Here is a 12,966-nt window from a genome sequence, read left to right on the forward strand (position 1 = left end):
CTCAATGGTAGAAGTTAAGGTTGACATTCATCTCATTATGTTTCTTTCTATGCTTGTATCACATAAAAGGTGTAAGTGCCCAATACAACGTACTCTGCTTAACACACAATTTTGGTGACTAAACATTAGAGAAGATGGAAGGAACAAATAATTTGAGCTGAATATGACAAACTGTTCAGAAGTAATTACAACATACACACATTAAAAAGAGTGAAGAGGAAAATGGTTGTGATGAACTTTTATAGCTACCTTCAGCTACTATATGTGAGTTTACAGCAAGGAAAGTTGATGCAAAATGAGAAGAAATAAGCTATTTTTATAGAAGAAAGGTAGACTTCATGCAAAGAGTGAAAATAGAGTAGCACAAAACAAGTGCCTAGTCACATGTGTGTCCTTGTCTCTTTTTTATGGATTGTCTTTTTTGGCTAAAGATTTTCAAGAGTATAAACAATAAATTTTAGTAAAATTTATGACAAAATAGACTTTTAATTTTTAGAATGTCATCCCTAATTTTTAGGATTAGTACTTTTAGGCCAATCCAACGCTCCTTTCAGGAACCTAACATTTGAAAACCTCTAAAATTTAGGGACCCTCCTAATATGGGTATCATATGAAAGCGGTTTCTGTGCACATTACAAAACAGTACTAGAAATTAGAATTCTCATATGAGTTTTCTATGCAAGGTTATATACATTCTAAACTTTTAGCCTTAGACATGCAATTACATAAACTTTTCACAATCATGCTATCTTGCTAATTGTAACCATCTATTCTAAGGATCTAGCCCATAGTCCAAGGCATTTATCCTTTTTATGGGCAAGTCTGACCCTAATATGCTTGAGTTTTGATCACAAGAACCTCTTTAGACCATGTAAGTGAAAGTGCTACGTCTTGAAAATAAGCGAATATTATAATTGCTAAGCATATCACATTGTATGGGGCCTTACAAATGGGCGATTACAACATTGGGACTGACCACTAACCATTTGGCCACTGGGGATCACTATATGACCATGCCCTATAAGTTAGGACAATTAAAGTGGTCACGGTACTTTAGCATTAGAATAGTCAAGTTCTATAAAATAGAACCCATGGCTTGATTCCACAGTGTCATTGTGTGCTTATTTGGATTCAAGATTCTAGGCAACTCTACTCGCATATCCCATAGTGTGGATTGGTAGTATGGGACACTAACTCTTTTGGTATACACCTTTGCTTGTTTGCTATTGGCTTCCAAGCTCTAGTGTGAGCTCATATGGCTCCATGGTAGCCTTAGGGAGGTGAGTCTGGCCATCTCTTACGTTGCTTTCGATGCTTGTATGACTTGTGCCATGTCGTGTGCAAGTTGGAGACTACGTGAACATTACACCCAAGCCATTCTTCTTTCTAAAATGTATTGTCATTGTGATTCATAGGAAGCAGGTTACTCTTGCTCATTAGCCTCTTGAACCCAAGTTCAATTGTCTATGAGATTGCATTCTATTAAAAGAGCAAAACATGCAATAGAATAATGAAAGACACAAGATTGATGAAAGAGACAATGCTCAATATGTAACTGGGAATAGAAATCCACAATGACAAGTATAATGGTTGAGCGTTGGCTCACACACTCCACAAGCTCCCTCTCTCCACACCAAGAATCTGCAAGTACCTGAATGGATAGATAATGGACTATGGCCACACTTCCTCCTTTTATAGACAAAACTACAAGAGTTGTCCTACCACAAAATAGGCTGGCCAATTACCAAATAAAGAATAAAGAGAGAGCCCATAAATTAGGTCATGGGTGCCTTGAACGTATGATATGACCATTTCTAACACCCTCTCTTAGAGCACAAGTGAACAAGCAATGAACAAGAATACCCAAGATGGTCCATGGATAGTCCAACAGTACGCACTCCACTGGATGCACCTTAGTAAGAAAGCACCATGAAAAAGAAGTCCAAATGCCATAATCCCTCTTTGAAAGCAAAGTAGTAGAGCTAGCCACCTTGTACAGTGTACGGCCAGTAAACACACAAGCTCCATGGATAAGGGAGTGTAAAGCCTACAATCAACCTCAATGCATGTGACAAACACAATGGCAATACAAATCACACGGGCATAGAGCATTAACCATTGCAAAATCAACTCCACATGGACAAAGTTTTAAACTCAAGAAGGTTCAAAATGCAACTCAAGAGGGTTTAAAATGCAATTCAAGACGCAACAATCAAACAGAGGTCAATGTTAGCGCAACTCATCAAGCGTTAATGCTACAGGTCAACACAAGACAGTCGAATGGTATACGTCAACAACAAGAAGACACGCGTGATAACAAAAATATGCAGTAATAGCAATAACACAATCGAGCAGCCACCCTCAATAACGACGACACAACACATTCAACGGCAAAGCACCAATCAAAGCTGTAGCAAAGAAAGCAATCGTCAACCGCACATGCATTGGGGATAGGTCAGCACAATAGAGTCAAATGCACATAGCAACTCAATCAGCATAGGTCAACGCAGATCACCACAGGCTACAGCACCAAAACGCAAGTAGGATCCCGCTAGGTGGTTGCAAGCACCAGGAGAGTCACAAAGCAATGGAGCATGTATCTCAAGGATAAGGTAGTTGGCCAAGCTGTCAAAAGACAACGTACCACCAAGACAGTAGGGTTTGTGGGGAGGAACATAGAGTGAACTCGGCAAACACTGAGAAGAGAAGAGAAGAGAAGAAACTTTGATGAATGGAATGATGAAGTTCTAAATCATGGAGTGAATGTGATACAAGGGAACAAGGGTGTCGTAGCACAAGGAAGATGATGAAGAAAGCCACGAATCATGAACCACAATGTCCTCCTGAAGGGGTGTGAGGGCAGTGGAAAGGCTGGAGAGAAGAGGTGACGGACTGAATAAATCAGTCGTGAAGAATGAGTGACAGAGGCAGCCTATAAATAGGCAAGAGACTGTATGGGTGGCATGCGGAGGGAGGGCCCCGGTTGTCTAGGGTGGTGCCCCACTGTGGGCGCCCAACCCCTTTTTGGGGTTGTCCACTGTGAAACCCTAAATGCAAAACACGAAACCTAAACGCAAAACGCAGAACGCAAGCTACGTGTGAAGGGTTTCTCAACATAAGCATCATCGGCAACAATGAAAACTCAATTAACACTCAATCACAAGAGAAATGTCAAGTGGAGATCATAGCAGCAACAATTCCCAAACACAAATCAATATAAGAGATCACCTATCCACAAAATTAGTAAGTCCTTTGTACAACCTAAACATATGATACCCTATCAAAAGAGCAAAACGCGCAGCAGAATAATAAAAGACACAAGATTGATGAAAGAGACAATGCACAAGATGTAACCAAGAATAGAAATCCACTATGACAAGAGTACAATGACTGAGCGCCGGCTCACACGCTCCATAAGCTCCCTCTCTCCACACCAAGAATCTACAAGTGCTTGAATGGATAGATAATGGACTCTGGCCACACTCCCTGCTTTTATCGACAAAAATAAAGGAGTCCTACAACAAAATAGGTTGGCCAACAGCCAAATAAAGAGTAAAGAGAGTGCCCATAAATTAGGCCGTGGACCCGTGAACCTATGATATGACCACTTCTAACACATTCTTCACACACTCTAGAGATGCGGTAGAGACAGCTATCCCCCCTTTTGAGTCTCCAAGTCAACAAGACGGAGCAACTACTACAAAGTGAGTTGATATCTTGCAAAAAGTGTTAGAGTGCAGCGGTGCGGAAGCGTAGGACTGAGAGAGAGTGAACGCAGAGAGAGAAGAGAGAGAAACAGACAGTGGAAGATGAAGATCTGCTGTATAAAGTGTGCTGAATACAAAGATATACAGGTATATACACGGGCGCAGTGCGCTGGACTGCGTGTCTCCACCTCGACGATGCAACCTGCTGTTCACCTCGAAGTCCGCTGCAGTCTGCGCTGTCTCCTGTCTGAAATCTGCGAACAGAGACGGAATCTGCGCGTGCCACCGGTCTGTAATCTGCGAGCAGAGAAGTGTAGGAGACTGCTGAAGTCCTCGGCTATTTATAGCCAGGAAACTGGGCGAAAACCAGGGCAGGTCGGCTGCATTAAATGCAACCGACTGGACTGCCACGTGGCAGTCCGACTGCACAGTCCGACTGGACTGTGCAATCCCGTACAGGCGCTGATCTCTAACACCCCCTCTCAGAGCCTGGGCGGGGCAAAAGCCTGAGGGATCGAGAATGCCTCCGAAGTAGAGCCTGGGAAAGTGCCTTCGTAAACAAATCTGCAAGATTGTCCTCCGTCTTGCAATACTCCACAGTGATGGTCGCATCCAGAAGCTTCTCTCTGATGAAGTGGTACTGCATCTCTATGTGCTTCGTCCGGGCATGAAAAACAGGATTCCGTGCCAAGGCAATGCAACTCTCATTGTCACATTGCAGCAAAGTAGGACGAGTCTGGGGGCATCCAAGCTCCTCCAACAATCTCCAAAGCCACACAGCCTCACATGTGGTGGAAGACGCGGCCCGATACTCCGCCTCAGTAGACGAAAGGGCTACCGTGGGCTGCTTCTTGCTACTCCATGAGATAACACCTGCACCCAAGGTAAAAGCGGGATAATGAATCCCTAAATCAGACGTCCCCCTCAAATACTGAAGTATCCTCTGAGCAGCCTGCCAATGCACCGTCTTAGGTTCACTCATAAACCCTGCCAAGAGCCCAACAGCAAAACAAAGATCAACACGAGTGTTGAGAAGCCAAATCAAGGATCCAATCAACTGACGATAGCGGGAAGCATCCGCCATGGGAGAAGCTGAATGGGAAGTGGCCTTCCAATTTGGATCCATAGGAGTAGAAAGGGGCCGACAATCCTCCATCGCAAAAGAAACCAAGAGCTCCTGTACATATCTCTGCTGAGAGATGAAGATCCCCCTCTAAGACTGATAAATCTCATGGCCCAAAAAGAAATGGAGTAGACCCAAGTCCGTCATCTCGAACGTCCGATGTAAAGCTGACTTCGTCTCTTGGACCTGCTGTGCATGATCACCTGTGACAATCAAATCATCAACATACAACACAAAAAGCACACAACCATCCTCGGAAGTGTGAACATAAAGCTGTAGATCGGCCTTAGAACGCCGATATCCCAACTGAGACTGAAGGAACGAATCAATCTTCTCGTTCCATGCACGCGGAGCCTGCTTGAGGCCATACAAGGCCTTCTTCAACCTATAGACTTTCCCATCTGAAGATCCAAAGCCAGGAGGCTGCTCAACATAGATCTCCTCCTTAAAATCACCATTGAGGAAGGCCGACTTCACATCCAACTGGTAAACAGGCCATCTCCTATGGCTAGCCAAGGCAAGAACAGCTCTAATGGTCGCCATACGAGCAGTGGGGGCAAAAGTATCATGACAATCAATCCCTGGGGGCTGTGCAAAACCTTTAGCAACAAGGCGAGCCTTGTGCTTATCCAAAGAACCATCGCTAAGGTATTTGGTCTTGAAGACCCATTTGACGCCAATCACCTTCTTATTCGGGGGGCGGGGCACGAGTGACCAAGTGCCATTCCTCTCAATAGCCTCCAACTCGGCTTCCATAGCTTTCTTCCATGGTGCGGACTGCAAAGCCTCCTTCACAGAGGTGGGCTCTCGATCCTGCATAACACGGGTCATCAAACAATAGTTAGACCAAACAAGCTCCGTAGAATGTGCCTGGTGCCTCCGTGACCGCCACGGACCATCCTGCGGTCCCCACTCCTCAGGAACCCCCTCGATCCCTGAATCACGGAGTGTGTCACAGGCCCATCGAGGAGGAGGCCGGACCTCCACTCGTCTCTCTCCATCAGCTGAAGACTCTGGAACATCCACCGGTGGTAACTCCTCAGGAGTGACCGGTGGAACAGTAGACTCTGTGTCAGAAACAAAATCATAATCAAAAGGCACGGGCTCCAATGGAACTGTAGCAGGAGCCCAACTCTCCCCTGGATCTCCAAGAACGGGATGCTCCTCACCCGTTGATATAGCCGGAACCTCCACAAACCGCACATCTCGACTAGTGTACACATCCCACTTGACGGGATCATACAATCAATAGCCTTGGGACTGGGAGCTGTAGCCAACAAATACCTGTCTTCGAGAAGCTGCTTCAAATTTATCATGGTGAGCCTTGGGAATGTGAACATAGGCATCACACCCAAAGACCCTAAAGTAAGAAACATCGGGCGTAGTCCCAAAGTAAGCCTCAAAAGGGGTCATCCCATCAACGGCCGAAGTGGGGGATCGATAAAGGATGTGGACTGCAGTAGCCACAGCCTCTGCCCACAGAACCTGAGGGGTCTGTCAGTGCTCCATCAAGGTGCGCGCCATTTCGATCACACTGCGGTTCTTCTGTTCAAGAATGCCATTTTCTTGAGGAGTGTTGGTATTAGCAAACTCCTGGTGAATACCTTTATCTGCACAAAACCGAGCAAACTCATTAGAAACAAATTCACCACCCTTGTCGGATCGTAAGGTCTTCAACTTCCGGCCCGATCGGTTCTCTTCAAAGAGAAGCCAATCCTTGAAGTGGGAGAAAGCTTCTGACTTTAATGCCAAGAAATAGGCCTATGTCATCCTGTTGTAGTCATCTACGATCAACATGAAGTACGAGCTCCCACGCAAGGACTCGTTTCTCATAGGGCCACATAGATCCGTAGATACAAGCTCCATCGGTGAAGTAGACCGCCGCGAAGCTGTGTGGGGAATGGCATTCCTATGCTCCTTCCCACGAATGCAGAAGACACATGGCTGCTGGCTCACCACTATATCCGGCAACCCTCGAACAAGCTGTCCACGTGACGCCCTCCGAAGATAATCATAGTTGAGGTGACCAAACCCAGCATGCCATAACTCTGACTATGTCTGAGAGGTAAGAAAAAGAGTAGAGAGGGCGGTGGAAGACTTCAATTTATAGATGCCGTTCTCCTCATATCCGGATGATAGAACCTTCCTTGACCCACGATCAAGGACTCGCACCGAAGTACTGTCAAACTCCACCAAAAGTCCAAGGGAGCAAATCTTATAAACTGACAGGAGATGATACCCTAAACCTGGTACATGCAAGACCTCTGAGGTATGGGTACCACCTCGTCCATCTGGAATAAGTTGCATCTTACCCCGTCCTGCAATAGACACTGAAGAGCTATCTCCAATGAGAATCTGCCTACGCGAGGGTCGCAACTGGGCAACACCATCTGAGGAAGGAGTCATGTGCCGGGAGGCACCACTATCAACGATCCACTCTCGAGCCTGGAGAGCCGTCATCGTAGCATCAGAAGCATTCGGTGAAGAGTCCTCAATGACAGCTAGATGAAGAAATGCAGCTGATGAGGGTGCAGCCACCGCTCCAGAATCCTTTGTGTCCTTCTTGTTGGTGTCCTTCTTGTCTTTGTCAGGGCAATCCTTCTTCCAATGGCCAGTCTTTCCACAAATATGACATGTGGATTCTTTGTCCTTGTCCTTGTCCTTGTCCTTCTTTGACTTGTTATCCCCCTTCTTCTTCTTTTGGTCCTTCCCCTTCTTCTGAGAGGCTTGACTTGTCAACGCCTCCGACTTGGAAGCATTCTGTCCCTTTAGCTGTTCCTCTTGGTCCAAGACCATAGAAACCAACTCTTCCCAACGAAGAGTAGACTCTCGCCCCGAAGCAATAAGGGCAAAGTAGAATGTACCGAATCGTGGCGGCAACTGGGACAAGAGTGTGATCGCCATGTCTTCGAAGGAAATCAGCTTCCTCGCATTCTGAACCTGCATCTAAGGCTGCCCTAGCTTGTTGATGTGCTCCCGCAGCGAAGAAGACTTGTTTACGGACAAGGTCCGCATCTGAACCTCCAAAGAAACCCGCTTCATAAGGGTCATCCGGTTGTACATCTGATCAAGCTCCAGCCACATCTCCTAAGCCACCGTTAAGTGCTCGATGTGAGCTATCACGGCTGTAGTGCAAGATAGAAAAAGAAAGGAACGAATCCTGGCATTCAGTTTGTCCCAGTGAGACTGAGTCTTGGCCAACTCCGCACGAGCATCGGAAGAGAGTTTGGACTCATCTCTTACCGAGGGCCGGTCGATCTCCTCCTGTACAAGCTCCGCCAAATCATAGGACTCAAGGATGGCCAACATCATGACACACCAGATGCGGTAGTTGTCGCCGTCGAGCTTCTGATCTGCGGGAAGAGCCGGTAAGACAGGCACCTTCCGGTCCATAATCGTCTGGAACTCCAAGTCAATCTCTGTAGACATCTTCACCTGTAATGCCTTCACAAACGCAAAAGCAGCCCCCTCTGACTGGGAAAACTCAACCTGCTAAGGCTCTTCCGAGTCCTGAAACTTCTTCACCCGCCGGAGGCAATGAAAAAGCAAAACCTGCACTTGAAAGCTGAAAACTCAAACTTCCTCCGCGTCAAACAGCAGTAAACACCAGCAAATCCACCACCTGGACTCCTTTCCTGCGCCCACGCTCGCTTCAGCCTTGTTCCGAGGCGCAGCCCTCCTGCCTGCCCTCAAACGCTGAAAACGCAAATTTGTGTCGCGATAGAAACTCCTCTTCAGGTTGGTTCTGCGCTCAGTCAGCCCTCTAACACTGCTCTGATACCATGTCAGAGTGCAGCGGTGCGGAAGCGTAGGATTGAGAGAGAGAGAACGCAGAGAGAGAAGAGAGAGAAAGAGACAGTGGAAGATAATAGCCAGGAAACTGGGCGAAAACCAGGGCAGGTCGGCTGCATTAAATGCAGCTGACTGGACTGCAGGCAGTCGGACTGCCACGTGGCAGTCCGACTGTGCAGCCAACTGGACTGTGCAATCCCGTACAGGTGCTGATCTCTAACAAAAAGGTGGCTCCTGATGCTCAAGCATTCAACACTCTCTCTTTATGCTAAATCTTATGTCAGCACTATTCGACACTCAAGATTAATAATCTTGTCACAATGATCACTTTTTAGTTTAACTCCATCAAAATGGACAAGAAACTACAGTTGAAAAGAGCCACAATAACAGTTATAAAGCCAAAAGACAGTATCTGCACTGGCATGACACAGAAGTATATGGAAAAGTCATAGAAATAAGGACTTAACGTGAAAAACTTAAGAAACAGAAAATAACCTGTCAGAATTGAAATGTTCTAATAAATTAAAAGCATGGCCACATAAGCAATCAAATGGGAGAAGAAGAAATCTTTGCCTCAATATGAAAGGCTTGAACAGATTAGCTGGAACGTCTGCCCCAAATAATTGTGTCTCTTGGGCCATCCTGAGCAGCACCCTTCGCACTATGTCACCCAAATACATTCCAGACACCATTTTCTCAAAGCCCTGTAATCAAATAAAATATGTGATTGTGGACAGCTAACCAGCACTTCTCTGTTAGGTAATATATCCAGCATCCACTCACTAAAGTGTGTAAATACCTGCTCTCCAGGATTTAGACTCTCTCCATCAAGGTCATCATCATACTGTGTCCTTGGAAGATGAGATGACCAAAAGTTTCCCCATTCCATATTGATGACCTGTTAACGAAAACAACAGCACAATAAAATTGAAGCCAAAGATCATAACAAGCAGGTCCAAGTGAGTCAGTACCATGGAACCAGATCTCGGTGACTCTCCCTGATACTTAGTTATCGCCTCCACTCGCTCTACATAACATGCATTTGTCCCTGTGCCCAGTATGACAGCTACCATAACATTTTCGTTCCAATACCGACCTCCAGCCAATGTGCCAACAGTATCATTGACCTACAGTAGTTTGAATCTGCCATCATTTTCAAAGCAGAATGCCGTGAAACATTCCAGAAAATTCAGAGTGAATGATTACCAATGCCGCCACTCTCATGTCCAAGCCTTGCCTTTTAATAGCATCATGTAGGGCCTGCACAACATCTTTTCCAACCTGCATCCAATAGGATATAGAATGCAGCTGATTATTCACGCATTGAAGGGTTTAATACTGTTAGTTGCAGTGGTCAAGGAGAGCTAACCCCATCAGAGATTGCAAAACCTTTAGTCCATTTGATGAGGGATCCGGAATCAATAGATATCTGTTTTACAGGAAAGGAGAAGGTGAACCCAAGTTCTCGCTGCTGACCACTTTTAGGATGATAACCTTCACCCTCTGTTGCAACAAACCGTGCTAGTTCAGCAGCAATATAATCAAACAACTCCTGCAGAAGACAATGAACTGTAAATCTCTTGAGTCGGTACCATGGTACACAACTTTTCCTAGAACCATGCATATCATTTGAAACATCAAAATCTACTTCCACGGGCAACAACCACCAATGGAATCAGTGACCTATTGAGATACCTCATTTGTCCCAACCATCAAATGTTTTGGAATTGGGACCTCCTCATACTCTTGCCTGAGAACCCGACCCTCCCTGCCACCTAGCTGCACACGGAGTACCCTGAAATTGGTTCCACCCAAATCTAAAGCATAATATAAGCCTTCTTCATCCCTGTTGCCAAACCGCCCATATTACCCAATAAGTTCAATATGATGATTGTAGTAATTGCAAACTTTCCTTCATGATATTCTCATTGAACTTGATGGACAGTTGCAAACAAAGGATTTAGAATCAAATGCCTTAATCATGAACTAACAAACGAGCATTAAACATCAGGGTATAGAAAGTTAAGCCACACCTACAAAACAGTCAAGCTTATTATAAAATTCCTTTAACTTCTCCAAAAGATTGATATATTCCGAGAGGGTCAATCTTTCAGAACTGATATGTCGCAAATAACTATTGCCCCTGCAATAAGTGCAGTTCAGATGACAAGATATCTTCTAGTATCATCAGTCAGCCTAATAGTAAAGACATTTCAACCTGCCATCAGTTCATCGATTACAAATCCAAAGCATTCGTAAATATTCATGCCAAACAGAAACAGTGTCTCTAAAAAATGGCACCACCAGAAGAAACAAAAAAGAGCTACATAGCTCAGCTAAACTATCGAGGTTTTACCCAACCATCATTTTCATTTCATTAATTACAAAAGAACAGACAGTATTTGCAAATCTAACATTTATCTTCCATAAACTTTTGATAAAGGGGAAAAAAGGAGAGAGAAGAATAGTACCCGGTTGGTAAATTGTCGACATAGCTCAGCAACATCTTGAGCTTGCTGCCACCCTCAGATGCCAAGCCTGCATGCATTTCGACTGTCATTGCATCCACAACCTGCCTGAGCCGAAATAGTGAGGTTGCACAGTCATTCTCAAACTCAGAAAGAATTGCAAGGGTCCGATTCCAGTTGTTACGATCCCGGATGCGCTGGCTGACAATATAAGCTGCAGCTGCACAGGCCACAGCTGCGGTCGCGGCAGCAATGCAGACACCAACCTTTGTCATCGTCTCCCAGCTGAAGCTTGCTGGGGGGTTTTGGGCCCTTCCAGGCTCCGGGAGGGATGGCAATTGGGTGGAGCCTGATTAGAACAGGGAGGGCAAAAGTGGGGTCTGCGTGGGGGGGGATGAAGAAGGGGGAGGTGAGAGGATGAAGGCCATGGGCACAGAGGAGGAAGACAAATTGAAAACTCAATTTGAGAATAGTGTATAAAAAAGTATAAAAGAGGGTAAACAGGATCAAAGGCGGATCAAAACAGACATGCTCTAGCACAACAGGGGAGATGATCGGGATAGGAATGGGATGGTGAGAAATCGGACTAATGAGCAAAGCCCAAATCCGGTAGAACCAATCTTTGGCTCTCGACAATGGGGCAACAGTATCAATGAGTTTTTTTTTTTTTGGGTTGGGAGGTGACAGGATGAACGCACCGAGGGTGGCTATGGCGGAAAAAAACAGGAACTGTACAGAAAAGGAATGCAGAAAGAATTATTGGGGAGCTCTGATGTGTTTCTTTCTCTCTCTTTCTTTCTTTGCTTTCTTTCCTTTCCCCTTTCTTTCTTTTTTGTTGGGCGATGGAAGACCCAAATTGCGAGCAGTATTGTGCCAAAAATGACGATGAAACACAAAGCCGCGTGTCGTGCAGGGGAAAAATACGTAATAATTTTTAACCATTTTTTAATAAATGATTAATCCAACTTTTCTGGGTGAGGAAAAAAAAAAGGTGACAGAGAAAGTCAATCGATTTAACCAAATCAAGAACCACGCTATTGGATTTAGATTCCTGTCAAGAAAAAGTTGCATAAAGGCATATCCTTAATGAGCCATATGCTTCTATTTAGAGAAACTTCTAAGGCTTCGTTCACACCGCTTGCGAGACCTACCACGCGTGAATTGTTGGGAGTCTTCCTAGTTCACTTCATCAAACTATGGAGCTGTGCCTGCTATGGTTTTGGGGAGCGCGGGAGGGGCGCGAAGGAGGGGGGAGGGGGGCGGGGCGGGGGAAACTGTCTCTAAAACACCTTTTAGATCACACGAGGAGTTTTTCAAGACAAATAAATGACAAAACCATGGTCTCTTTTTCCCTATCTAGGTGCATATGTGAGTTGAAAAGCAAGGTGGACCTTGTGAGTGGAGGGATAACTATGAAGGGCAAACCTTTGAAGAGCCATGTGTGTCCTATCCAAAAATGGATGAAGGTTTTTTGTGAAAACACCAAGGCAGGGTGTTCCCCAAAACCGGGTGGTTTTTGGGCAAAAACTGGGAACCCTCCATGCGACTCGAAAGCATTTCTAGTTTTTGCGGAAAACTTTCCCAAAACCCCCCTCTCAAAAACTTGGGTGAGAACAACTCCTATGGATCTTGAGGAGATCTAGGTGGACATATTAGATTTGGAGAGAGAGAGAGAGAGAGAGAGAGAGAGAGAGGACCTACACATATATGCCTCATTGTTGAAGGGTAGCATCCAACTAATGACAAACTTGCTTGTGCACAAGTACAGATGGAGTTACGCACCCTTCAAGTCCATCAACTTGTGTATGGAAGGGGCTTTCATGTAGCTTTGGCTTGTTGTTGTCACCAAGAGAAGTAAACAATCATATCTCTATCT

The 12,966-nt window shown here is 45.3% G+C and overlaps 1 protein-coding gene across 4 annotated transcripts in view; it reads right to left on the reverse strand.

Annotated features, from left to right (window-relative positions):
- The window catches only part of LOC148033821 (hexokinase-1-like), a 62,797-nt gene extending 50,834 nt beyond the window's left edge, over positions 1-11,963 (reverse strand). For 2 of the 4 annotated variants that reach the window (XM_087681826.1, XM_087681827.1), the window contains exons 1-7: positions 11,094-11,962; positions 10,318-10,468; positions 9,992-10,174; positions 9,829-9,903; positions 9,594-9,749; positions 9,422-9,520; positions 9,196-9,326 (exon numbers count right to left, since the gene is read on the reverse strand). In XM_087681826.1, the coding sequence (XP_087537952.1) occupies positions 9,196-9,326; positions 9,422-9,520; positions 9,594-9,749; positions 9,829-9,903; positions 9,992-10,174; positions 10,318-10,468; positions 11,094-11,365 (1,067 nt within the window). In that variant the 5' untranslated portion in view covers positions 11,366-11,962. Of the gene's footprint in view, positions 1-9,195; positions 9,327-9,421; positions 9,521-9,593; positions 9,750-9,828; positions 9,904-9,991; positions 10,175-10,317; positions 10,469-11,093 lie in introns of all 4 variants that reach the window. The other 2 variants (XM_087681824.1, XM_087681823.1) reach the window with 2 other exon arrangements.
- Between the last annotated feature and the right edge of the window lie 1,003 nt (positions 11,964-12,966).

This window comes from Lygodium microphyllum, chromosome 7 (genome assembly GCF_053477565.2).
Source record: "Lygodium microphyllum isolate KBCC chromosome 7, Lygodium_microphyllum_v1.1.10, whole genome shotgun sequence".
In the NCBI taxonomy this organism is placed as follows: domain Eukaryota; kingdom Viridiplantae; phylum Streptophyta; class Polypodiopsida; order Schizaeales; family Lygodiaceae; genus Lygodium; species Lygodium microphyllum.